Source organism: Echinops telfairi, unplaced genomic scaffold (assembly GCF_000313985.2).
Source record: "Echinops telfairi isolate 266 unplaced genomic scaffold, ASM31398v2 ScPeMD7_18;HRSCAF=68, whole genome shotgun sequence".
Classification (NCBI taxonomy): domain Eukaryota; kingdom Metazoa; phylum Chordata; class Mammalia; order Afrosoricida; family Tenrecidae; genus Echinops; species Echinops telfairi.
Window position 1 is genome coordinate 98,654,841 of NW_022103915.1, and position 13,070 is coordinate 98,667,910.

Sequence of the window (13,070 nt, forward strand, 5' to 3'; positions counted from 1 at the left end):
GTCACTTAGGGTTCAGTATAGCAATAATGAAACCCACAACCTTCTTCTAGTTCTTAAACGCTTCCTCCCCCCAACTACCATGACCCCAATTCTACCTTGCAAACTTGGTTAGACCAGAGGATGCACAGCGGTACAGATGGGAACTGGAAACGTGGGGAATCTAGGACAGATGAACCCCTCAGGACCAGTGGTGAGAGTGGCGATACCGGGAGGGATGGGGGAATCGATCACAAAGATCTACATATAACCGGGCAGTGTAAGATAAGATATATAATAATAATTTATAAATTATTAAGGGTTCATGAGGGAAGGGGAGGGGAAAAAAGGAAAATGAGCTAGTTCCAGGAACCCAAGAGGAAAGCAAATTTTGAGAATGATGAGGGCAACAAATGTATGTGTGCTTTACACAATTGATATATGTATTGTGATGAATTGTATGAGCCCCAATAAAATGATTAAAAAAGAAAATATGGCTGAGGCTCAAGCCATAGACAACAATCTCTTCAGTGCCTTAGAAGAAATTTCAGGAACCCTGCCTTTCTCGGGTGAACACACGGCTGAGGGTGACTGATGCGAGAACTGGGGAACTGAGCCATGTGGCTGGGCCCACTTTGAAAAGAAAGTTCCTGACTCAAATGCATGGTTTGGAGCAGTGGTTCTCAAGCTTCCTAATGCTGCGACCCTTTAATACAGTTCCTCATGTTGTGGTGACCACCCCCCCACACAACCATAAAATTATTTTTGCTGCTATTTCATAACTGATTTTGCTACGGTTATGAATCGGGCGACCCCTGTGAAAGGATCGTTCGACCCTCAAAGGAGTCCCAACCCACAGGTTGAGAACAGCTGGCTTGGAGGGAGAGGAAGATGGAGCCTACTAATATGCCTGACCTTTTAAAACCCCAAAAGCATTACCGAACAAATTAAAAGTACTGTAGTTCTCTTCCTAGAAGCCTAAGCGTGGCTGGCCAAGTCTACCTGTGTTCTCCACCAACACCCGGAGCCTCCTCTTAACACTTGCCCTACTGCATGCCAGTTCTAAGAAGATGTGTGTCACACCAGCCTGTGTGATCATGAGGTGTTGATGGGATCAGGTATCAGGCATCAAAGACCCAGAACAAAAAGTCACATCAATGTGAATGAGGGGGAGTGGGGTGGAGACCAAAACCCATCTGTAGACGATTGGACATCCCCCTACAGAAGGGTCACAAGGAAGAGACAAGCCAGTCAGGAAGCAGTATAGCACCGAGGAAACATACAACTTTCCTCTAGTTCTTTAATGCTTTCTTCCCCCACCTAACCCCCACCCCCCACTATCGTGACCCCAATTCTACCTAACAAATCTGGGTAGACCAGAGCGTGTACAGCGGTACAGATAAGAGCTCTTAACACAGATAAACTTCTCAGGACCAATAATGAGAGTAGTGATACCAGGAGGCTAAGGGTAAGGTGCGGGGAGAAAGGGGGAACCAATGACAATGATCTACCTGTAACCCCCTCCCTGGGTGATAGACAACAGAAAAGTGGGTGAAGGGAGACATTGGTCAGTGTAAGACATGAAAAAATAATAATTTATAAATTATCAATGGTTCAGGGGGCAGGGAGGGGGGAAATGAGCTGATACCAAGAGCTCAAGTAGAAAGAAAATGTTTTGAGAATGATGATGGCAACAAATGTACAAATGTGCTTGGCACAGTGGATGCCTATGGATTGTGCTAAGAGCTGTACAAGTCCCCAGTAAAATGATTAAAAACAAACAAAGATGTGCATCATCGCATCAGTCTTCCCCAGTCGGCTGTGAACTCTGCGGTGGCAGGACCAGGTCTGTGCCAGCCAGCCTTCTGGCTTTCCTGCACATCGGCAGGCTTCCTCTGAGCTGGCATCGACTCCGCGGCAGTGAGTGTGGCGTTTTTAATGAACAGGATTTAAGGACAAACTTTCATATGCAAAATGGGTCACTAGCCACCTCAGCCAGGTAGTAAATTTTCTTCCACAAAGTTGAGGGGTGGGGGTGGAGTTGAAGAGAAATATTCGTCATAATGAACACAAAACTTCCTTTTGACTTAACACAAAAAAGTCACTTTGAAGGAGAAATAGCTTACATCGAATCGTATCTTCTGAAATAAACAGCCCAGGCCAGGCTTACAATTCTGAGGTTGACCCTCAACCAGGTGTGGGGTGAAAATAAAGATGTGGAGCTTACAGTGGCTATAAGTCTAGTGAGGGGGGAGTCAGCCTGGTCACCTCATTCCCAGAATGACCAAGACCAAGACACTCTTCTGAAGCTGGTCATAGCCAGCATTGCTTGGCCTTGGTCACACGTCCACTCTCCAAACCCCGTGCCAATCCTGTAAGGCCTCTGGTCTGCCAACCCAGCTCTCTATCCCCAGGGCCTGCCCCGGATCGATTTGAGGAGAGGTACCTTCCTTTTATGATTGCTTACACTAACAACACGGTCTTTAACTGTTTTTGCAGGCAGACAAATTGTTAAAAGCCTTGAAAGCTCACATTCAACAGGAAGCAAGAAAAGAACAAGGAAATCAAGTGAGTCACATGTTTGATCACCTCCTACCAAGGTAGCACCTACTAGATAAGGTAGTTGTTGAGTGATGACTTAAGACATGCTGGTAAGTCGGTCAGAGGAGGGATTACTGCCTAAGAGGTACTTGAGTTTCTGTTTGGGATGATGAACATTTTTGAGAATAGATAGTGGTGATGGTTACACAGTATGATGACTATAATTAACATCCCTGCATTCTGCACTTAAAAAATGGTTAAAATAGCAAACAGTTTGCTACATATATTTTTACCACAATTTTCCCCCCGCTTAAATGCCAGTCAAATATAGGCTCTGAAAAATTGTTGATAGTGAGCCTAGATTAATGGAAAGTCTTAGCATAAATTCCCTTTGATTTGCCCAGAGTTTGTCTATCTAAGGATATGGAAGCAAGTGGATACAGTCCAGGAATATAACAGAAATAGAATGAGTATTACCAAGTGTAAGCTTCCCGACTCTGACATCCTCACGTGGGCAATGCATGATGTGGATTACATTTGTGTGGCTGATTTCAGACCTTGAAGCCTTCAGTACCTGAATGTGGAGCAGCTGTCTAAGTAACATGGTTTGGCGGTGTGTTGGGGAATCCTTAGTCTGAATCGGGTTGGAGTAAGTATGTTGTAAGGGCATGTTAGTGAATGAACACAGCCTTCCCAGGTAGCTCACAGCCCCCCAAACTGCCATACCCTGGCTATAGTGCATGGGATGAATTAATTCTTTTTCTGGAAGCTTACAGACATCCAAACTATTAAAAGTGAAGGGGAGAATTTTCAGGTAGACAAGGATTTGGAAACTTTCAACCTACCAACTTTCTAGGAAAGGTCTTGTACTTCAGCAAAGTGAAAGGAGGAGAACGGCGGTAGACTAAGGCAGATCTGTGCATGAACACAGCTGTGTAGCTGGTCTCGGAGAGCAACCAGTCAGCTGGAAAAAGAAGACCCAGACCGCCAAGAGGGCGGGGTCTTGGGCAACAGGAAAATTTAGGGCTTCCAGTCTTCCTTTGAAACACAATAAAGCAAGCAAGGATGTTGACCATGAAGGCATGCTGCTTTCGACGCCCCTTTAAGAGAACTTGCTGAGGCGAGATAGCACCAAAGCCATGCTTCCCTGATCAGTTACCCTGTTGCAGTCGGTGACTTATCCCAGCCTGGGCCCTGCAGCTGGGTCATTCCTGCCCAGTGCACGATTCCTTAATAGGCCGCTTCTGATGAGAGCCTCCACTTTGACCCGGTGTCAGCACTCACAGTAACACTGAGATACACCACAGTCTGAATTCTGCCCTCCCAGTCCGTCCTGCCCTCTCTCCTGTCACAGTGTCCAGACAGCAGAGGGCCTCCTGCTCTCCCCCTTGATCTTCACAGACCTTTCCTCCAACAAGTCTCTTGCAGCAACTGCGATCGCAGGTTTCTCAGAGGACGTGAACTGGACAATAAGGAAAAAGAAAAGGCAACTAGAAACAGTTAAAAATGAAAAAAGGAAATATAGTCAAAGTACAGTATTTCCCTGTCATGAACTAAAACACTTTGTCCGTATGCCTATGTACACGCACATTGGTGTAGATATATGTATATTGTGTGTGTACGTGCGTGTGAGCATGTACATATAGTTACTTAGAATAACAATGGTTTTTAAAAAACCAGTGGTTTATCAACTCTATTAGTCAAGCTGCATAGACTAGTCACAGATGAGCCCATTAAGGATACATAACAGAGTACGTGTCAGCTTTGATACCTGGAGAGAACAGGTACCAGGTGTTATAACGTAAAACCCGGAATAGAGGTGAAGGATAAGGATGTCTGTATCCTCAGGTTCGGGGATATATTGTCTATTGGTGGAATAATTCATAGGTATGCACAAATACATTTAGAGGCTACAGAGTGATTTCAGTGTTATTGTATGCACAAATACATTTAAAGGCTACAGGGTGATTTCAGTGTTATTATTCTATTAGGAGGAAGATGGTGAGGTGGGAGTGGAGTTAAATGAGCTAAATGTTAGCATATGAGAGATGCTAAAAAACAGAATGGATGTGAAAGTATGAATGAATCTCCCATCATCAAATCACTGTGGTATAGAAGTAAGCCACCTAGACATAGGAAGAAGCCAGAGCGATTGTTTTTTACCGTAATCTCCTTTTTTAACCACATGTATGGATTCATTTGTTTCCCCAAACTAGAATTTACATATTAAAATATTACAAAATGCTGAAAGCACGTTTTCTTTATAGCTTTTGGGTAAGAACATACCAATGGCAATTCTGTCACTTGTGATAAAATATTCACTTTCTCACTTCTACTGCATGTATGGTTTTGCTTTTTTACATTCAAACATTCAATCCATCTGAGTTTCATTTTAGTGTGGGACAAGAATCAAGTTTTTGTCACCAATTAAAACTATAAAAATGCGGTTGAGGTTTCCCCAGCAGCATGTGTGTAATATGTAAGGTATGACCATCGCCTTGCAATGGTTTCTTAGATAAGCAGGTCTGTGTGGGACATTCGGCACCTGGAACCACATTGCTGTGGTAATGTAGCTTTTGCTTTGAGTTTGTGGTGGTCAAGCCCCATTTTCATTTTCCTATCTTATTTTGACCTTCAGCAAATTGTTTTGAACTCCCTAGCAGCCCTCAGTACCTCTTGTGAGTTGGTGAATATTAGTGTTTGCATCACAGCTTTTGAGGAATAAATGAGATAATTCGTGTTATAGATAGCTTAGTAAAAGCGTAGTATTGGCTCTCATTATTAGTTAGTAGCTTAGTTCTTGGCACAAAATGAATACTCAATAAATTAATACACTTAATATTGGCTTGCTTGATGATCACACTGAACTAACTTCAAATGCCTACTTAACTTGTTTATTAAATGTGATTATTTCTTATTATATATACTATAATTCTTGTCTTTGCCTATGATAGAATACCAGAAAGTTTTTAATAGTCGTTTTACATTTGTAGTATGCTTTTTTATCCAGCTTCGATGGATTCTTCCTGAGTAGTGTGAGCGCACGCATCGGTATGAGAGGGCCAATGAATGTCTCTTTACAGGATGCAGGTCAACCTTCGGCATCCTCTTGGGATGAGAACGAGGTGCAGAGTACAGATCGGGAACAGACAGAGCGCTGTGCCCCCCAGACAAAGAGAAGGGGCCGGGCAGTCAAAGGAACCTCCGACTCCCAGGTGAACAGAAATGTGCACATGAAAATATGCTACCCCTTGGGCCCAAACTGGTATCTCCTGAGGGACTTTTCCTTTAATTCCTTTATGATCTCAGGGAGCAATCAGTGAGAATTGAGCACTGATACAAATGGTCAGCAGGGCTACTATGATTGGAACCTTCCTTGCTGTCAGTGTAGTTTGTCACACAGCTCAGCAGGAATAAACACCTGGACTCACAGGCGCAAGAGTGCAGGTGAGTCAGGGTTCACAGACTCCTGCTTAAGCACCTCTAAAGCTGATTATTTAGAAACAAAGTGAAAGCAATGTACTCTTCTTCCTTGCTTTTGTGTTTTCCCCGCTACTTCTCACCTCTGCTCCGTCCACACTAAAAACAACAATTCAAGACCAAAAATGGAAAATTGCTCCTAATAGGTAAATGTTGCAAAGTGCCAACATTGGCAAATGGCGTGTGCTGGGTTTATGGGAGTAGCAGAAGGGCCCCCTTCTGGCTCAGCGCCAGCCCTCTCATCTGGAATGGTGCTGCTCATGCACCGGAAGCCAGGCCACCCAGAGTCCCTTCCGCCTCCTGTTTCAGCTCTCAGGAGAGCACCTCCCCCAGCCGGGGAACCCTCTGTCGCTCTGAGCTTGAAAGCACAGCAAAGGCCTCTGAGCTGCTCAGCACAGCACTCCTGGCACTTGAAAGCTCTCAATTAATACCTGCTGAAAAGTCACCACGTGGTCACTTACATGAGATGCGGCCAGCTCATAAAAATGAAAGTTACCATGATTGTATGTGCTTCCACACACATCTGTCACTTTCCTAACCTGTCCCAGGCCTAGTGATCACTCTGTCTGCAGTATGGTTATGGGATGATCCTGGGCTTCCCCCACTTGCTTCAACCCTGGTTCTATCCTGTTTTAATTCTTTATTCAAATGTCACTTTGATGCAGCATCCTAATTTTTATTTTTTAGCTTCCTATAGTTCCTTGGTCATTAGATTATTCAGTGCCCCTCCTGTCTCCTATTCCCAGATGTCACCTTCTCGGGACACTTAGTGAGGCAGAAAACCAAATCTAAACAGTTTCATTTTCTCTTTTGGCCATTTGTTTCCCTGCCTCAATTTGGTATTAAATAGAAATAATGATTTCTCTTATATTTCGTAGCAGGATCATTCAGAATTGGGAAAAGATGATCCCACTGGATTCCAGAATCAGGAGCAAGAAAACCAGGATCCCGAAACCGTTGCAGATGTTCCTTCTCTGCCAAATGAGGGCCCGGGGGCGGGGAATGCCGTTTCCATGGGGAGAGGCAGAAAACACGGTATGCTGCATGGATCTGACACCTTCAGGTTCTGCAGTTCACAAAGTTCGGCTTGAGCACGAGGCCATCAGGTCCTCCTTAGCCAGCTCTGTGCAGGAGGCGGGATAAGAGCAATAGCTGGAGCGCTCAGGGGAGTTGACCTCCACTTCATAAGGTCCATGCCAACTACGTTTCTTTTATCGGCCTGTTCCGGTCGATTTGTCCAGAGACAAATAATTTTTCAGAGTATAAAAAATTCCTGGGGTTAGAAAGTGTTAGAACTGCGATTCTAATCTAGATCGAGTTAGATTTCATCAGTTGACCCAGTGACGTCCTTTGAAGCCAAAAAAAAAAAAAATCTTGGGTCGTCCTTTGCATTTCCATGTTACTCTCTTGTCTCCGTTAATCTACAAGTTCCTCAGTCTTGTCTTGGTCCTTTGTGGTGTACCAACAATAGAGGAACCCCCTGCCAGCGAGTCAGGGCCCACTCACAGCGACTCCGTACAGGGTTTCCGAGGCTGCCAATCTAATGGAGCAGAAAGCTCCATCGGCCTCTCCAGGAGCAGCTGGTAGATTCCAACCTTCAGCCTTCTAATGCTTACCAGATAGTACCACCAGGCCTTCCAAACTATGAGCCACAGAGTTTGCCTGTGGCTTGAGTCTTGTTTTTAATGTTTGTTTTCATGTGTTGGGTTTGAGTCTATCACAGGAGCATGACTGTATTCTTCACAAGTAGCACACTAGGAGGCACGGGTGTGGCAGTGTTCATTAACCTACCGTCTTGACTGTGGTGCTGCCCGCCTACTTCTCCTCTGTAAAGTTACTTTTCCGGCTGTAATAAGCGTCCTGTGAGGAATACGCTGACTGAACACATCCTGTTTTGTACCCAGGGTGCCTGCCTTCTTGGCTTTAGCGCCAAGCAAGAGCCCCTGCAGGCCCCGCATTGAAGGATGACCTGTTTCTTCGGGGATAGGCTAGAGGGATGTGGAAAGGGCTTATGATGAGCGAATGCATATGGGTTGGGGGGGTATCAAATCTTACATTCATCAAAATTTTGACCAGAGTTTTATAAAACAAAACGAAAGTAAATACAGCAGTGGGAAAAATGTCAGAATGTTCGTGGTGATTCACAGGCAGTGGTCTCGTGTGGTTTCATCATTCCAGATAGAGCACTGACGTGCTCATTTTTAAATTCTGAAGCACTTTGATTTGTAGTGAGTGCTGTAACCCTATGACTTCACTGCAGAAAGCATGTGCCTTCCACCCACTTGAAGCGTCTGAGCGACAGTTGTAGAGGGGCTGTCAGGTGCTTTGTGTCCCTGTGCGTCATTTCCACCTCCCACCCCCTGACTAGGGTCTCACGTGAGCATGTCCTGACAGAGCCTTCTTAACGGGCCAGCCTTGTTAGGAATCGTTCATTACTTCTGTGCTTTGCATTTAGGTAATAAAGATTCAAATATACTTTCAGAAAGAAGAAAGTCTCGTTACGCACATGGTGTCTCAAAGGCTGGAAAAAATAAAAAATCTGGAAGTACTACTCCAAGTAAGTGTTGTCCCCAAAGAGCGGTAAAGTAATGGCCCTGACAGTCCGTTTGGGCAGGCCGAGTGGCCTTGAGGGGGTGGGAGGACGTACATCCTGCTCCCTCCTTGTCCAACTTTGGATGCTTCCTCAGTGTAAAGCGGGAATGCTTCTACTAGCTGTTTCTATGGGGTGGGGTGGATAGATTAACTGAGAATATTGTCTTCTGTTGATTACTGAGACCAGCACCTGGAATGTAACAGATATTCAATAAATATCTGATGAATGAGCATCTATATAGTACTTGGCACAATGCTCCCCTTGTGCCAAGTTTCAGTAAGTCTAACAACTCCGATCCTGAACCTGTCATGCGGTTGGGGATGGGTTCACTTATGGCTGAAGCCTTCCTGTATGGCTGGCATATTGCTTGACATATAGAATGAATACTATGTATCTATGCTGTCTACCTATGGTTAGTAGACGCTGCTCCACATGTATTAGAAACTCAATACATGTTGGTGTACTGAATTGAAACAGCAGAGGTGCAGAGCAAGGGGGCACAGACTGCAGCCCTCCTGGCTTGTTTTCTGTGACCTTTTAAGCTCAGAATGGATTTGATTTTTGTAAAGAGACGCGAAAAAGGACGAATGTGACATGTCGGCCATGTATGGCTACAAAGCTGAACATACTCTCTTGTTCTTTACAGAAAAAAGATGCCCATCCCTGGCATAGGTCTTTCTAAGCATTAATTTTTTTAAAAGAAGTATATTATGAATTGGCAAAGGCCAGTTGATTAATTACTGAGGAGAGACGATAAGTCTGCCACTCCTTTCTTATCTTCGGACCAAAGCAGGATATCGGGTGACAGTGGACGTCAGGTCACAGTGGCACGGATGGCAAAGACATGGTGGATGTTCGGTCATCTGCGAGACGAATGTGCTTTTCTTTTGAGTTTTTTAAAAAACTAAGTTTGGAAAGCTTTAGCAGAAATGAGATTGAAACTGAGTGTCAGGGATGCAGAGAAGAGAAAGTAGGGGAAAAGCAAGGGAGGTGATTAAAGGATTTTGGCTTGTTACTAATGTTTATATTTTGGGGAATGTTCTAGATTTTAAGAAGCTTCATGAGGCTCATTTTAAGGAAATGGAGTCCATCGATCAATATATTGAGAGAAAAAGGAAACATTTTGAAGAGCACAATAATACACTTAATGAATTAAAGGTATGTTGAGAAATTATGTTCTTCCTGGGAACCAAATAATTTGATTTTAATGTTGAAATTGTGCATGTACCATGGTTAGTATAACCAACTTTCTCCCTATGGGATTGATTTGTTTGGATTAGCAAAATTTGGAATAACAAATTGCTCCAACACTAAATAGTTTTAAACCCTCCAATTATCATTGAATCCTTAGAATGAAGAAATAATAATTCAAAAGCACAAGTTACGTAGTTCAGTTTCCCCTTATTCAGCGCTTGCCTATTAACTTGAGGATGGGTCAGCTGACGACTGACTGAAGCCTTGTGTCCCCATCTCGCACCTGAGGTTAACAGTGCCCAGTTTCAAGGCTTCCTTCGGTGAACTTCCCCAGGGCGCCTTCAGTCTAGATCCTGCTGGACTCAGTGCATCTTTGACTTAGGACAGGGGTTCTCAACCTGTGGGTCACGACCCCTCTGGGGGTCAAATGACCCTTTCTCAGGGTCTCCTAAGACCATCAGAAAACACATATTTCCGATGGTCTTAGGAACCAAGACACCGCTCCTCTATCCAGCTCCAGGAGGGTCCACACACATGCAGATGTGCCCACATACAAGTACCTGGCGTGAAGACTGTTACCCATGCTACACCATGCTTCCAGACAAAATTTCATTTATTTGTAATTAGAAATAAATATTTCACAATATATAATTACATACCGTTTTTGTGATGAATCACTATGGTTCATTATGTTCAATTTATAACAGTGAAATTACATCCTGCCTATCAGATATTTACATGATGATTCATAACAGTAGCAAAATGACAGTGATGAAGCAGCAATGAAAATAATTTAATGGTTGGGGGCCCCCAGCACATGAGGAAGTGTATTAAAGGGTCGCGGCATGAGGAAGGTTGAGAAACACTGAGTTAAGAGAAGGCCGAGAAATCTGCCCTGAGGTTGAATTAGCAGAATAGGGAGTGGATAGAATTTGAGTACGTGCACTGTTACTGTCTTCCACACTGTCGAATGTTCCAGTGGATGCTGACCCATGATGACCCCATGTATGTCAGAGTAGCACTGTACCCCATCAACTTTTTTGGTTCTAGTGTATTTTTGTGGTTGAGGATTTACCCAGGATGTGCCACCACGTCAATAGTTTCCATGTGTTCCAGTCAGTGACAGTGATAACCCTCTTAGAGTAGGGGAGCATTCTCCCCTTTCTTCCCCACCTTCCCGTTACCCTCCTGGTATCGTTACTCTCATTATTGGTCCTGAGGGGTTTATCTCTGTTGCAAGCTCTTATCTGCACCCGTGTACATGCTCTGGTCTGCATTAAAGAACTAGAGGAATGTTGTTTGTTTCCTCAGTGCTATACTGCACCCTGACTGGCTCGTCTGTTCCTTGTGACTCTTCTGTAAGGGATGTCCAATTGTCTACAGATGGCTTTGGGTCTCCTCCCCCATTAACATAAACAAAAACTTAATGCAATCTTTGGCATTGCTGTTGTCAATTAGGTCTTATATAGATAAAGATCTTAAAAATATATAGTGCTCAGGGCAGACATTCTTTGCGAGTTAATCCAGACCAGTGTTTCTCAAATTAGGAGATAACTTCTGTCCCTGAGGGACACTGGCATGGCCCAGGGGAACAGCAGAAGGAGATGCCTAACCATGTCCTGGAGGATGGATTGTACACATGTCTTCAATTGCCAGTGGGGCACTGAGTAATGATTTTTCTGGAAAGGGGACAGCGGTGGGCCAAATAAGTTTGAGAACCTATGAAGGATTTTGTTTGGTTTTAAGAAGACTTCAGGGAAACTTTTTGGTTTGAGATTTAAAGGCAATAGTTTTGAATACTCATTCCACCTCCATTGTTCTAGAAATTCAAGATTCTGTTAAGAATTGGATTTTTGTTTTGCATTTCTCCCTTTTTGATCAGGCTTCTTCTATAGAATCTTTGATTAAAATGTTCGCTATTGATAAGAAGTGGGCACCAGTTCTGGTCTCCTGGCAAAGGAGGCGCTGTTCTATGTCCTGTTCCTGGTTCCTCTGCTGCTCTAGGAAATAAGAGACCAATTCTGCCTTGGATAGCCTTGTAGAAGCTTCTGAGACTGCAGACACTCTATAAAGAACAGAAGCGTTCAGCATGTCATTAGACCAGTTAACTGTGATGACCCATTCGGTTATGACCTTAAGCCTGCAAAGCAGGGAAGCAGATTCCGTGAGGAATTGGGTTGTACCTAAGCCACCTCAGCAGCAACTTTTTTAACTTGTCACTCAATTTTTTATATGTATCACAATTTTTTAAATTTAAATCCTTTTGTATCACAATTTTTTCCACCTCTTTACAATTGTACAACTTTTTGACAGTATTTATTAGTCATCTGTACCATCTTCTCCCTATTCAGTGCATTTTATTTATATGTGTCTGTGTGCTTACTTGGGAGTGATACATATATCACTCTATAGTTCAGCCACACTAAGCAATATTGTACAGTTAACACCACAGTCGGTCTCCAAACAACAGTGCATGTTTTTTCCATGGCCAGAAGCAAGAATATCTCTTTCCCTTCTCTCAGCCACCCTTGGTGACCTCTAATAAACGCTGTTCTTTTCATATAAGTGAAAGCATAATAATTTGCCCTTATTTGATTGGTTGATTTCACTCAGCAACATGTCTTCAAGCTTCAGCCATATTGTGATGCATATCAAGACTTCATTTCCATGACTACCTCGGTAGTATTTCACTGTGTGTGTGTGTGTGTGTGTGTGTGTGCGCGCCACATGTTCTTTAGCCGTTCATCTGTTGGGCAATGGGTGTTTAGGTTGGGTCCACTATTAGGTATTGTGAATACTGCACGTTTCCTTGAGAGTCTTGAGTATATACCTAGTCGTGGAATTACTGGGTTGTACAATGATTCTATTTGTAATTTTTTGAGGCACCACCACGCTATTTCTGCAAAGATTGTTCCATTTTACGTTCTCTCTCTCTCTCTCTCTCTTTTTTTTTTTTTCCATTTTCCATTCTCACAGGAATAGTTAAGGTCTCAAATTTCCCCAACTCCTTGCAGCATTTGTTATTTTCTGCTTTATTACTTCTTAATTTTTCATCTTAGCCATTCTATTGGGAATAAAGTGGCACCTCATTGTTGTTTTAGTTGCATTTCTCTCGTGGCTAATGACATTGGACATCTTTGTTTTGGGGTTTGTTTTTTTTAATCATTTTATTAAGGGCTCATACAACTCTTATCACAATCCATAAATACATCCATTGTGTAAAGCGCATTTGTACATTCATTGCCCTCATCATTCTCAAAACATTTCCTCTCCACTTAAGCCCCCG

General features: G+C 43.4%; 1 protein-coding gene across 1 annotated transcript in view; it reads left to right on the forward strand.

Annotated features, from left to right (window-relative positions):
- Positions 1 to 13,070, forward strand: part of NUSAP1 (nucleolar and spindle associated protein 1) — a 35,716-nt gene that overhangs the window by 6,798 nt on the left and 15,848 nt on the right. Inside the window, exons 2-6 of the mRNA XM_045287974.1 lie at positions 2,476 to 2,544; positions 5,601 to 5,732; positions 6,876 to 7,032; positions 8,480 to 8,554; positions 9,636 to 9,748. Coding sequence (XP_045143909.1) covers positions 2,476 to 2,544; positions 5,601 to 5,732; positions 6,876 to 7,032; positions 8,480 to 8,554; positions 9,636 to 9,748 — 546 coding nt within the window. The remainder of the gene's footprint in view (positions 1 to 2,475; positions 2,545 to 5,600; positions 5,733 to 6,875; positions 7,033 to 8,479; positions 8,555 to 9,635; positions 9,749 to 13,070) is intronic.